The 12,446-nt window shown below is 46.4% G+C and overlaps 1 protein-coding gene across 3 annotated transcripts; it reads left to right on the top strand.

The window, feature by feature from the left end:
- The first annotated feature begins 2,963 nt into the window (after window positions 1-2,963).
- Window positions 2,964-12,081, top strand: kpna6 (karyopherin alpha 6 (importin alpha 7)). Of its 3 annotated transcripts, none has more exons than XM_029844955.1 (14): window positions 2,964-3,084; window positions 5,229-5,362; window positions 5,461-5,553; window positions 5,709-5,808; window positions 5,890-5,984; window positions 6,069-6,200; window positions 6,284-6,372; window positions 6,450-6,549; window positions 6,630-6,793; window positions 6,865-6,943; window positions 7,056-7,181; window positions 7,318-7,445; window positions 7,566-7,750; window positions 8,005-12,081. In XM_029844955.1, the coding sequence occupies exons 1-14, from the start codon at window positions 3,081-3,083 to the stop codon at window positions 8,190-8,192; spliced, it is 1,617 nt and encodes a 538-aa protein (XP_029700815.1). In that variant the 5' UTR covers window positions 2,964-3,080; the 3' UTR covers window positions 8,193-12,081. The 3 variants fall into 3 exon arrangements, with proteins under 3 accessions (XP_029700815.1, XP_011607309.1, XP_011607311.1); XM_011609007.2 differs by having other exon boundaries at window positions 2,970-3,084; window positions 5,226-5,362; XM_011609009.2 differs by lacking the exon at window positions 2,964-3,084 and adding an exon at window positions 3,231-3,253.
- The last annotated feature ends 365 nt before the right edge of the window (window positions 12,082-12,446 follow it).

The raw sequence follows: 12,446 nt of genomic DNA, 5'->3' as shown, positions 1-12,446 counted from the left end.
AGAGAGAGAGCTGCGACTCGGGAAACCTGCACAGCATCAGAGCAGCACCAGGGAGACAGAATTGGCAAGTTTTGAATTTAGACAGAGCTAAATTCCAAGGTGGTGGTAGCTCCCTCTGTTGGGGACTGGGCTTAGAAGTGGAGGGTTCTCAGTTCAAGTCCCAGTGCAGGCAAACCATGGAAGGTGTTGTGGTAGTGGGGGAAGGGGCTGGAATACCTTCAGAGCACTGCCAAAATACCCTTGAGCAAGGTACAAATGCTTGTATAGGGCTCTGTGGTGAACTGGAGACTCATCCAGTGGGAAGACTCTGCCTTTACCCTTCCTGTGCCCCTGAAAGAGATAAAGCAGTTAAGAAGACTGGAGAATTTACTAATTCCTTTACATCTGCAGAATGCAGTTACACCGACAGACCTCCGTGTTCATTAACTGGGGCACTTGTTAATTGTGCCACATTGATCTGTGTGCCCCATCAACAATAGGAACCCAGCGAGCATCACTTTTTGATGCACGCTGTTGGACCTCGATTATGCTGACAGCAAATTATTCAGTGAGTCACCCGGCCGACTGGGAAGACGGTCCTCATCTGCCACCCTTCCTGATCAACAACACCCTGAAGCAAACTTGGGGGTCTACAATGCCTCTCTCATATCACTCCTTCTTTATGGCCTCTGAACAACCCCGTGGCAGCCTGGCTGGATAGATTCCAAGGATCAAGGGATGAAAATAAGTTTCAGCCCGTTACCAACGCGACCCAACAACCTCCTGCATCAAGACAGCGCTGGCGTGGTCGGGCCACCTCTACCTGGAACACCCAAGGACAGACCCAAGATTTAAAGCTGTGACCCAGAAGCAACGTTGACCTTTGGAAAAGCCCAGCTTGATTTAAACACGCAGACCACTTTAAAAGCCCGTCCTGATTAATGATAGAAATAATTTCATTGGCGTTTCAGGCAACGAGTATGAAGCGCAGCAAGACGGCGCCGCCTCGGCGCACAAGCGTTGCCATATTTGTTCATCGTCAGTGTCATTTTCAGCTGTTTCGGCTCCCTCGCTATGGATATGAGTCTCTTACCCGGCGCTAAAAGTTACACATTAGCATTCAATTGAGTCCTCCTCAAATCTCCTCCTCACACACAAAGAATGATTGAGTGATCCGTGCGAATATTTCAAAATCACCCGCTCAGCATCTTACTTATCGGCCCAGCCACCTGGTAGGTGTCAGAATGCCAGGGGGAGAAGGAGAGCGGGCGAGGGAGCATGGGGGGGGGCTCAAATACAGATAAAAAGTAAGGAATGGACAGCACTGAATGGATTTCCACCTCTATATTATAAAGACCCATCTCTTTTTTTTCATTCTTCACATGCAACGCCGCTCCCACCCAGTGCCGACGCTTCGGTGAACCGGCCATATTGTCCTGTTGGCGTCGCTGGATTCAGGGACAGCTTCCCCCGGATGTATTTGCTCGGCCAAACAGGCACCGGCACGATCAAACGTGACCGACTTGCCTGGCAGAGACACTTTCTGTGGCGTCTTGTTCTCGGCGTGTCGACGTGAGTGGCACGTTTTACTTTGCAGCTTTATTTTTAGACGAGAGGTGAGGCGCGTGGGGCAAAAACAGGGCAGATACAGAGTTGATAAATCTCTCGACACACGGCTTCATAAAGCTGGTGAATGCTTTTTTTTCTCCACAAGCCGTCTGCTCTGTTGCACTCTGGGAAATAATGTTGATGAAGTAGCAGTTTATGAACACCTAGTCTGATCGTTAATTCGTTGAAAATGCGATCTTTCAATATCGCTGACTCACACCGGATGGGTAATGGTCATTAACGTGGTCAGGGGAGCTGTTCCTGTTCATTAATTTAGACCCTTTTCCCTTTATTTCCAGTCATTTTCAGTTTCGATGGGAAAAAAATAGGACATTGATTGCAGCGGTAATTATAGCGGCTGAGAGGAAAAAATAGTTTGAGGGACCAGAACTCAGTTCCTACACTTGTTTAGGTCTTGCTATTCTATTACAGAGGCAGCCTGTACTCTGTGGCATTGAGTAATGGATAGCCTTTGCCTCGCTGTAAAGTGTAGAACGCGGTATGATGTGCTTCAGCAGGCCCAGAAATGAAAAAAAGGTTTTAAAGAACTCGCAATGGAGAAACAGGGAAATCAGCCTGATGAGCCCAAGTTGCAGCCCTGCAGGTCGGGTCACAGAGACCATTTGAAAGCCATAAATTAAACCAGAATATGCGCAAGATATATATCAAGAGAGATGCTTTCTGGCAAAGCTGCGTCTTTTGATTCATGTTTCCCTCAGTGCACCTGGTCAAGGCTGGAATTCATCGGTCCTCATTGCTCGGCTGAGTGGAACTCAACCCCCAGCCCATGTGTGAGCCTCTAATAATGTGGACCTATGAGCAATATTTATTTGTTCTTTCTTTTGTCTGCTGTGAAACTGTAATCATGGGAAGGTGTGCCACTGAGCTTGACCTCTCACACCCCTTGGAATTACAATCACCCTTGCAGCAGCGGACGCCGCCTCATGAGCAGTTGCATGTTGCTTGTGCAACATTGCCCCCTAACGTTTTTATTTCCCAGGTTTATCTCGTCAGACCGCAATGGTGCTCGGATCAAACGATGTCACAGTATCGTGAAGTAGTAAATTAAATATTTGCCTTCATATCATCAGCAAACCCACCATGGATGCATCTTACCTGTCCAATTTGCCAACACATGGGATGCGTCTATTTACACGCATGCATACATTATCTATATATAAGTATATACATATATTTTTTGTATTAAAAAAATCAAGAAAGAAAGAAACAAACAGAAAAACAGGATAGGAACACGTAGATGTGTATGATGGTAAAGTATTCAATGCAAAGCTATGCCGTCCATATTCACCTGGTTTTCATAAAGGCGGCGTCAGCCTCGTGCGCCCTCTGGTGGCCGGAAGTCGCTACTCTATTTTGACGTTTCCGCCTCCGGCAGACATATTGCTTTCACGAGCAAATTCTGGAAAGCTACAACAGATTTACAATCCATTTGTGTCTTTACAACTCGATACATTCAGCCCTCATAGGACATAATGGGTAAGGATTTCTGCACTTTGGCATCATAGATGTGATTCCAGCTGACAAAATGGTCGGCCGTGCCGTCTTAAATAGTGATTATGAAATTGTACCCGTTGCTGTGGCTCATTTATCTTAGTGAGCTTACTTAGCTAGGTCGACAGCTAACGCTGCTACGTAGTAACGCAAGGTTAGTTGTTATTTCATACTAGTCAACTGTGTCTATTCCCAATTTGTCTTTTGTCATGTTACATACGAAATACATCGACAATATTACACGCAACATTTGCTGCCATGTGTTGCTAACTTAAGTAAACTTGGCTAACTATTAGAATGGCACTGTAATCTTTCAGGTCTTTTGTAGGTAACTTGGATGTGAAATCGTGTCACGTTAGTTTAATGATTTCAATGTGGATGCGTGTTGTGTGTTAATATCTCGTTAACAATGGTTAGATGTCTTCCTCCGTTTATTTGAGATAGGCGTTAAAATGGCAACGCAACCGTAACGTTAGCATCGACTGCGGAAGGTACGTTTCACCATGATGTGTCGTGTTTTGTGTTTCTGTGCGGCAGGCCTTAATCATAACACCAATATTATGATTCGTCATGAAAAACAACTTGGTTTTTTTCAGTAGGTATGACTTAATGTAGCCACCTTTTCCACTCGGGCACGGATTTGTGCTCACTTAAAGGTTGGCTCCAGCATTAGCTTAACGCTTAGCTAACTGTTAGCTGGATCGCTCGGAATCGTGCTTCAGACCAAACCTCCCTGAAAAGAATTTCTTTAGCTCTTAATCAAGACCTGAAACCTGAACACGATCTACTGAATTCCATACTCATAGAATAGTTAATTGTCTGGCAGCGCCGTAGCTAATATAGGTCGCTGGAGATGACAGTGCGTGTGATCGAAACGCAGTTTCCACGTTAATTGAGGTTTGGGTTTCTTCGTTTGTCTCTCTTCCCCATGTTCTGCACAATAAACTTCAGAATCCCCTCACAATCTGTGTTTATGTGTTGTGCACGCATGTGACTTCCCCATCTGGCGAGATTGTGAGCGCACACGGGTGGATCGTGAACCCGGTTGTGCCAATGTCCCTTAAACATTAACATGACCTCGATTCGGTTTAATTGGTCCTCAACCGTCCTCTCATCGTGATAAAGGAGACATATGGTGCAGAAGCCTCGGTGTCTTCTCCTCTCCCCATTTCCATTGTTTTTTAACTCCTTTTTTGCACAAAGAGAAGAGATAACATCCCTGTGAGCGTCAGTTTAAGGTAACATTGGCGTATAATTCTGCTGGATAATGTATTTTTTCTTGTTGCCAGTTGAAAAGGAGGCTTAGCCGTGTTATCGGGCGTCTTCTGAGCCTCGGAACCATTAGCGGGCATGCCGTCAAGCTGCGCCTTTACCTCCGCCAAGGAGGTTATGGGATAGCTGGCGTTGGTCTGTCCATTAGCAAAATATCTCAAAGTTATGATGCATCTATCCTTTCATGTTTTTTATGCCGAATTCTGACCCTACGTGTGAATGTCCCAGCTGAAATCATCAGACACCAACTACTGTAGCACGTTCAAAGTCGCTTAAATCTCCTTTCTTCACCATTTTGATGCCCGGTTTGAACTTGAGCGAGTTGTCTCGTCCACTTCTGCCTGTCTGAATGCGTGGAGGTTAGGTTGACCCTGACCCTGACCCTGACCCTGACCCTGTGAGTGTCTGATTAGCTATTTGTGTTGACAATTGAACAGTCGTGCCCAATAAAGTGGTCAGTGGGTGTATGTACAGTAATGAATTGATTTTTATTTATTTATCGGGGACAGTCCACATTAATGAGCATATCTGTGAATGTGCCAGTTTGAGCATAGAAAAGCAGTTTTGCAACTGTTGACCCTGGTCAACGGTAAAATAACTGATGGGCCACTGCAGACCTGCAGGGCCAGATTCAAGCCAGGATTTGTGTCCTACCGGGCAGAAACTGCTTTTACCAAGGCAAGTGGGAGCCCAGGGCAAGTGTTGTCTCCCTGTAAGGTAGAATCCAGCTTCAATCCTGCCCTCGTGGACTGGAGTTGAACATCCCAGCCTGGATCCAGGGATTTTTTTTTTGGAAGATTCTGTCAATCCTTGTTTTTCTACGTTAACTTGGCTACGCTTCGACTGTCTGTCAGCAGAGCCGTCAGCCAGTCCGGCCAAAGACAACTACAGGATGAATCTCTACAAGAACAAAGCATTGAATCCCGAAGAGATGAGGCGCCGGAGAGAGGAGGAGGGCATCCAGCTCAGGAAACAGAAACGAGAACAACAGGTACACTGGCCTTGTCCTTAAACTAGCCATCTTTCCGGTTAAAATGACGGGGTTTCCTTTGTTTTCTCTGAGCTTTCACGGTATTTTGTCAATTCCAGCTTTTTAAGAGGAGGAATGTGGACGTCCTTAATGAAGAGGAGGCCATGTTTGAGAGTCCTCTGGTGGATTCCTACCTCACCTCTCCAGTAACGGTGAGTCGTCCTCCTGCCTGTTACTCAACACGCTCATGCAGGAACCAGCGGGGGATTGTCCTCCGTGGGCTTTTTTTTAGCCCGTTTTCCATCCTGCAGGTTGTAAAAGCATCGGCGCTGAGTGTTTGAGAGCTTGTGTGTGTTTGGCGCTTTAGGAAGGAGTCATCACGAGAGAGATGGTGGAGATGCTTTTTTCAGAAGACCTGGAACTTCAGCTGGCCACAACACAGAAGTTCAGAAAGCTTCTCTCCAAAGGTACAGCCGCCGTTACATGGGCAAAAAGGTCCGACCGGCCAAAAACACACACACACCCAATGTGTCATCGCTTGATTCCAGAGCCGAACCCACCCATTGATGAAGTTATAAACACCCCCGGAGTGGTGGAGAGGTTTGTTGAGTTTCTGAAGAAGAGCGCCGACTGCACCCTGCAGGTTAGCTAAAAAACACCCTGGATGTTTGTGAAACTGTTTCTCTATTCATCCCGTTTTGCTCATGAGCCGTGTTGCTCTGTGCAGTTTGAAGCGGCCTGGGCGCTCACCAACATCGCCTCGGGCACGTCCATGCAGACGAAGACGGTGATCGAGGCCGGCGCCGTGCCGATCTTCATAGAACTGCTCAACTCTGACTTTGAGGACGTCCAAGAGCAGGTGACCCCTCGGCACGGACGTGGACGCCGCGTTTGGGCTGTAATGGGCCGCGCTGGTTACACCGGCGTGCTTGTATTTTGCAGGCTGTGTGGGCTTTGGGTAACATCGCAGGCGACAGCGCAGTGTGCCGAGACTACGTGCTGAACTGCAACATCCTTCCTCCGCTGTTGATGTACGCCGCTCTTCCCCTCCACGCGGTGAGTGAACGGCAGCAGGAGCCGATGCGCTAAAGCTGCTCTCTCTGCTCAGGCTTCTGACCAAATCCACGAGACTGACCATGACCAGAAACGCCGTCTGGGCCCTGTCCAACCTCTGCAGAGGAAAAAACCCGCCGCCGGCGTTCGAAAAGGTAGCGCCTGAGACATTTGGGGCGTTTGTTAAAGTGGGCGGTCTCTGTAGAGCGGTCTCTAAATGCCTCGCGTGTTTCAGGTGTCGCCCTGCCTGCCGGTGCTGTCCAGGCTTCTGTTCAGCAGCGACCCAGACCTGCTGGCCGACGCTTGCTGGGCTTTGTCTTACCTCTCAGACGGCCCCAACGACAAGATCCAAGCCGTCATCGACTCCGGCGTCTGCAGGCGCCTCGTCGAGCTGCTCATGTAAGCGCGGCCGCGCCCGTCAGCGTAGACTTGAACACATAACGACACGCTCAACCGTCTCTTTTCTACAGGCACACCGACTACAAGGTTGCCTCGCCCGCACTGAGAGCCGTCGGAAACATCGTCACTGGAGATGACATTCAAACACAGGTGAGAGCAGAAGAAGAACGCGGCGCCCCAAAAGCCTCCGCTGGGGCCGCAGAGGGCGACTTCGCGTTTGCCAGATGAATCGGTGACTAATAGGTTTGTCCTTGCGTGGCAGGTGGTGCTGAACTGCTCGGCCCTGCCTTGTCTGCTGCACCTCCTCAGCAGTGCTAAAGAATCTATACGGAAAGAGGCGTGCTGGACCATCTCCAACATCACAGCAGGGAACAGAGGACAAATACAGGTGATGCAGCCTCGGCCGGCTCGCTCGCGTTTAAACGGGGAGGAGCAGAGGCGGAGGCTCGTCGGCCTTTCCTGAGAATCGTTAACCCACGCGCGCCGCTCTCCCGCCACTGATCCTGTCTCGTCCCGCTCCACAGACGGTCATCGACGCCAACATCTTCCCAGTCCTGATTGATATTCTCCAGAAGGCGGAGTTCAGGACCAGGAAAGAGGCGGCCTGGGCGATCACCAACGCCACGTCTGGAGGAACGCCAGAACAGATCAGGTCTGACCCGAACAGAGCCGTACGGCATGTCCTTCCAAGGAAGGGTTTGGCTGGTCCCTCCTGGGACAGATGAATATATGATGCTGTTATGCATGTATTTATGTTGTGTTTTTTATGCAGATACCTGGTGAACCTGGGCTGCATCAAGCCCCTGTGTGATCTGCTGACAGTGATGGACTCAAAGATTGTGCAGGTGGCTCTTAACGGGCTGGAGAACATCCTGCGGTTGGGCGAGCAGGAGGCCAAACAGGAGAACAACGGCTCTGGAGTCAACCCTTACTGCAGTCTGATTGAAGAAGCTTATGGTACGGCAAATAAACTCATGGCGTGGGCAAATCCAGTCCACGACGGCTGCATTCAGCCCTGGTTTTGTAGCCATCTCTTTTACCCGGGGCCCCACTTCTCTTGGTAAAAGTAGTTTCTACCTGATCCTCAAGGACTGGAGTGCTCGTCCCCCTTTCAGATGTATACTGCATATATAACATACTGCAACATCAAGCTAATGGTAGCTATTTAAAGAATCTTTAAATAACAATTATAATGTGACTTGTTTCACCAGGTCTGGACAAGATTGAGTTCCTCCAGAGCCATGACAACCAGGAGATCTACCAGAAGGCTTTCGATCTGATCGAGCACTACTTTGGAGTGGAGGACGAGGACAGCAGCATAGCTCCTCAGGTGGACCAGGCCAACCAGCAGTTCCTGTTCCCCCAGCAGGAGGCACCGATGGAGGGCTTCCAGCTATAAGTCCCATTTGCTCTAGCGGAGCGCCTCCGACGCCCTCACTTGTCCCTTTACGCTTTTCCCCCCCCCCCCGTGGCAACCAATTAGCAACAAATAGCCCCACCATCCAGCTGACCCACAGGAGAGAAAAACAAGCGCAATTTTGAACCGGCTTTTGGCAGGGCAGCCTCTGGTCAGGTGACACGATCAACACAAGCGCGCTGCGCGAGCACAGCTCAGAGAGGGTGATCGTCTGGCAGCCCGACGTGTGACTCTGCTGTTGATTACAGTGCATATTAGTAGCTCTTAGCTTCTTTTGGGTGAAGGTGATGTCAGTTTGGTGGGTGAGATCTTAACATACACTTCAGTTTGTTTTCAGGTTTATTTTCTAGAATTTCGCATGCGTCCCCGTGCAAACGGCCACAGCCTGACTTGCCACGGGGTGAAATATACCTAGCTGATGTCAGAGAAAACTATATACACAAATATATATGTGATCCCTTTTTGTTCTATGCTTATTTGCCCAGACTTCATTAGCCTTTTTTTATTTTTTTTTGCTTTTCTTTAGTGGCTTCGTGCTAGTCTGATGGGACATATTCACCTGAGGTTGCGGGCTTTCTTGTGCCCGGCCGTTTCGTTGTCTCATCAGGGCAGCGCTGAGAACTGAAAGGATCAGAAAAGAGGTTGGGTTGTTTTTTTTTTTTAACATCAATGTTTTGGGGGTGGTATAGTTAGACATCTAATATCTGTCGTGTGATGTGTTAATTATAACAATACATTTGAATAATGAAGTGATCTAACTATTAAACACGGCATAGCTGAGGATTTTGGGGGTATTGGCCGGGCGCCAGCGTCAGCAGCCAACTTATTTTTGTACTAAAGTTATTTTTCAGACGTTTGAGCTGGGGTAGGGGGAAATACCACTGATGGTAGAGACACATTCGGCTTCACTGGTTTGGTTTCAAATCCGGTTGCGGTGACGAGCTGGACCCCGCGCTCCTTTAATCCCCAGGTATATGTGCTAGGCATTCTGCATGGTGTTATATTACCCTGCCTTCAGTCACTGGGTATTCCTAGCCAAACAGTAGGAGTCAGCAGGTTTGGTGACGTGAACAATGATAGCGTAGTGACGGTGTTTCTATAGTGGTAGAGTTGATGTATAACCTGCGGCATTTTATATCATTGTAGTTTGGAGGAAGGAGGAACGACGGCTGATTTTTTTTTTTTCTTTTTTTCTTTTTTTGCATGGAATCATTGTGATCTGTTTTGGTGGTGATGTAAATAGCCTGTCATCTTCCCGGCTCAGGGGAGGGGGGAGCCTGCGCCGCTTGGGGGTCCGGTTTGGCTAGGGATACATCTCAGAGCAGTGACAAGCCTAAGTGCAACAAAAGAAAAGGATTCAAGTATGAGCGTATATTTGAATTTTGATGTATTTGAATTATATACACACACATATATTTCATGCACACTCGCAGACAACACCAGCAGACACTGCACACACAGATGAGTGGCTCAGAGCAAGTCAGACAGGTTCCATTTTGTGAGAATTAGTTTGGTTATGGGGGTTTGGCTCTTCTCCAGGACTAAAAATTGGAGTTTTTGCTTCTTTTGTTTTTTAGTTTGAGGTTGTTTTGGTTTATTCATGGTTTTTTTTTCGCTTTAGAAGATGTTGAAAGAGGTGTTTGTGGAATTTCGCAGCCCTCGCTTATCAAATGGAACCTTCCTTGTTGTATCGAGCCACATGACTTGGCTGACCCGGCCTGACCTCCCGTCAGCTCCGCTGGGGTTGATCCTGGAGTGGGCCGTCGGCCTCTGTGGATGCAGCACAACTGTGGTGGCGTGCTGCTTGACTGACAGACACTGTGTGAGGAAGAGGCTTATTGACTCTACGACTGCGTCCCCGTGAGAGTCCGGGGGGGCCATGTTCTGTGGATTACCGAGGCAGACTTCGTATTTAACCATGAAACTGTGAACAGACATCTGTTAATCGCACCAAAACAAAACCTAAAACAAACTGACCTTGGAGGGCATCTTGGATGCGCAGATGCAGATCATCTCCCATTTGGTTTCTTTTCAGTATTAAATGTCGGTCTTCATAAACTTAGATTAGCACGATGAGACTGTCTACATCTGCTTCACGTTGAGATCCGCAGAACACGCGTGCTCCTGGAGGACATTAGAGATGAAATCGTGAATAATTGAGCATCGGGAATTTTAACCTCTACGTGACAGACGAGTACCGCAGCATTTAATCTTCAATTTCAACGTTTTAAAAGCAGAATCCAAACAGGAAGCATATTTATATCTGACAAACGCAAATGCACTCCTATTCACAAAAGTGCCAATCCGACCAACAAAGACTGGAAGCTCTTATTGTAACTGTCTTTGACTCGCAGATTAGTTTTTCTTTATATCTTTATTTACTTGAATGTGCACACATTTTGTGCAGAACATTGCTGCTCTTTTTTCCTTATCTTTAAAGTTATATTATTTGCCATCATTTCTTTATAAAGATGGCTTTCTTTGTTTTTCGGGCACCCGAGATCGGGAGGCGACTTGGGGCAGAATCCGAGTGGGCGATTTCTTATATTGGGAGAATCTGGTCTTTCCAGCTGCAGCACCGTGTCCAGCGGCGCGATTGCCTCGCTGTCGCCGTCCGCTGAGCGTGCACACGTATGGAAACAACAACGTCGGGGCAGCAGTAACATTTTAATCTACAAGGTGGCAACATTAGACTATCACAAGTGTCAGCTGCAGGTACTAACCTTCGTGTCATAGTTTACCAAAGTTTCCTCACCCTCCTGGCAATTATTAGCTGGCTGTTTTGTTCTCGGTAACCTCGGAGTTTGGCTCGTGTTGACCCCGTCCGCACGAGCAAGAGATCGCTTCAGGCCGTTTAATAACTCGCTTCTTCTCACGAGATGCTTAATAGCTCAGCCCCTCTTCTCAGATGCCCCCTCCCCCTTTGAAAATCTGCAAAAATAATCCAAATGACTGCAATAAATTTCAAAATACCCCAGAGGCAGAAATTTCACCTACAAACTCCTTCCAGTGGGTGGAGCCAACAAAGACAACTACTTGACTTTTTTTTTTCTTTTTTTTTCCTTTTTTCCTAAAAAATAAAAAAAATCTGGGATTCAGAAATTGTGCAGTGATTTACATTAAAAAGTATTACAGGTTAAACTATGTATGTTGTGATACATTGACAGGGATTCAGATGCAATTCTAATCACTTCTGAGAAGTGGAGAAAAAGCCTCAGAACACGTCACAGAAAAAATAAAATAAAATAGGAGGTGATGATACAAGCCTTTTCTGCTTTTCTTGATCTTTTTCCTGATCAGGATATTTCGGGCTATATTTTTGGATAATTGTGTGTCCTAGTCACGCTGTGTAATCTATATGGGGAATGAACAGATGTCACGAAACACGTCAAATCTGACTTGTCTTCCGTCCTAGAAACCGTTTGTCTATATTAAAATCTAAAGCCATGCTTGGCTCTGTCAAGTAATTTTGTCTATGCTTCAAATGTTTACAATGCTACGTGTTTGTAAAATACTTTTCATACGTCATCACTGACCAGTCCTAATATATATTCTCTTCTCTGGTCTCCTCATTTCCTTAACATGTATTTATTTTCCTCTGTTCTTGTTTATGATTTTTCATTTGCTCAAAAAAAAAAAAAAACAGAAAAAAAGTACCCACTGTTAAACTGTGACTTGACTTGACTTAACCGACGGTATGAATGAGAGACGAAATACTTAACACACTTTTACAACTGAACATGACACGCAAACATGAACATGAAAAGAATACATACAGGAAAACAAAATATTAAAATTGTAAAGAAAATATATGTAAAATTGTTCAGTGGAAATACTGTACAACAAATAAAGTTATGTTGCAACCCTTTAATTCTGTTGGCTCTTGCTTTCTGTGAGTTTAGCTTGTTTATAGGGGGGGAGAACTTTAAATAACATTTAAAATAAAATCGACTCAGAGGTTGTTTGGGTTTTATGTAGACTAGAATAATGAGGGGCAAATGTTAAATTGAGACCTCTGTGGATGATAAGCCACCATTTAAGGTTTGAGTTTCCCCATTAAATTTGGGAGTCTTATTTCATATTACATACGTATTTAGGTTATATGTCTCTTGAATGGATTCACAAAAAAAACACTAAAACTTGTTTGATTATAATCTTCTCAAATACTTCAACTACTAAACAATAGTAGTGCATGCGGAGCTCGCTAGGTGGCAGCAAAGTTTAAAACTCGGAAGT

Source organism: Takifugu rubripes, chromosome 12 (assembly GCF_901000725.2).
Source record: "Takifugu rubripes chromosome 12, fTakRub1.2, whole genome shotgun sequence".
NCBI classification, from domain to species: domain Eukaryota; kingdom Metazoa; phylum Chordata; class Actinopteri; order Tetraodontiformes; family Tetraodontidae; genus Takifugu; species Takifugu rubripes.
This window is presented reverse-complemented; position numbering and strand designations above follow the sequence as displayed.

Excerpts from the sequence above, each read along its gene's own strand:
- kpna6 (XM_011609007.2), top strand. Across the intron at positions 5,985-6,068 it reads GCGCCGACTGCACCCTGCAG|TTTGAAGCGGCCTGGGCGCT; the intron begins GTTAGCTAAAAA and ends TGCTCTGTGCAG. Across the intron at positions 6,201-6,283 it reads TTGAGGACGTCCAAGAGCAG|GCTGTGTGGGCTTTGGGTAA; the intron begins GTGACCCCTCGG and ends TGTATTTTGCAG.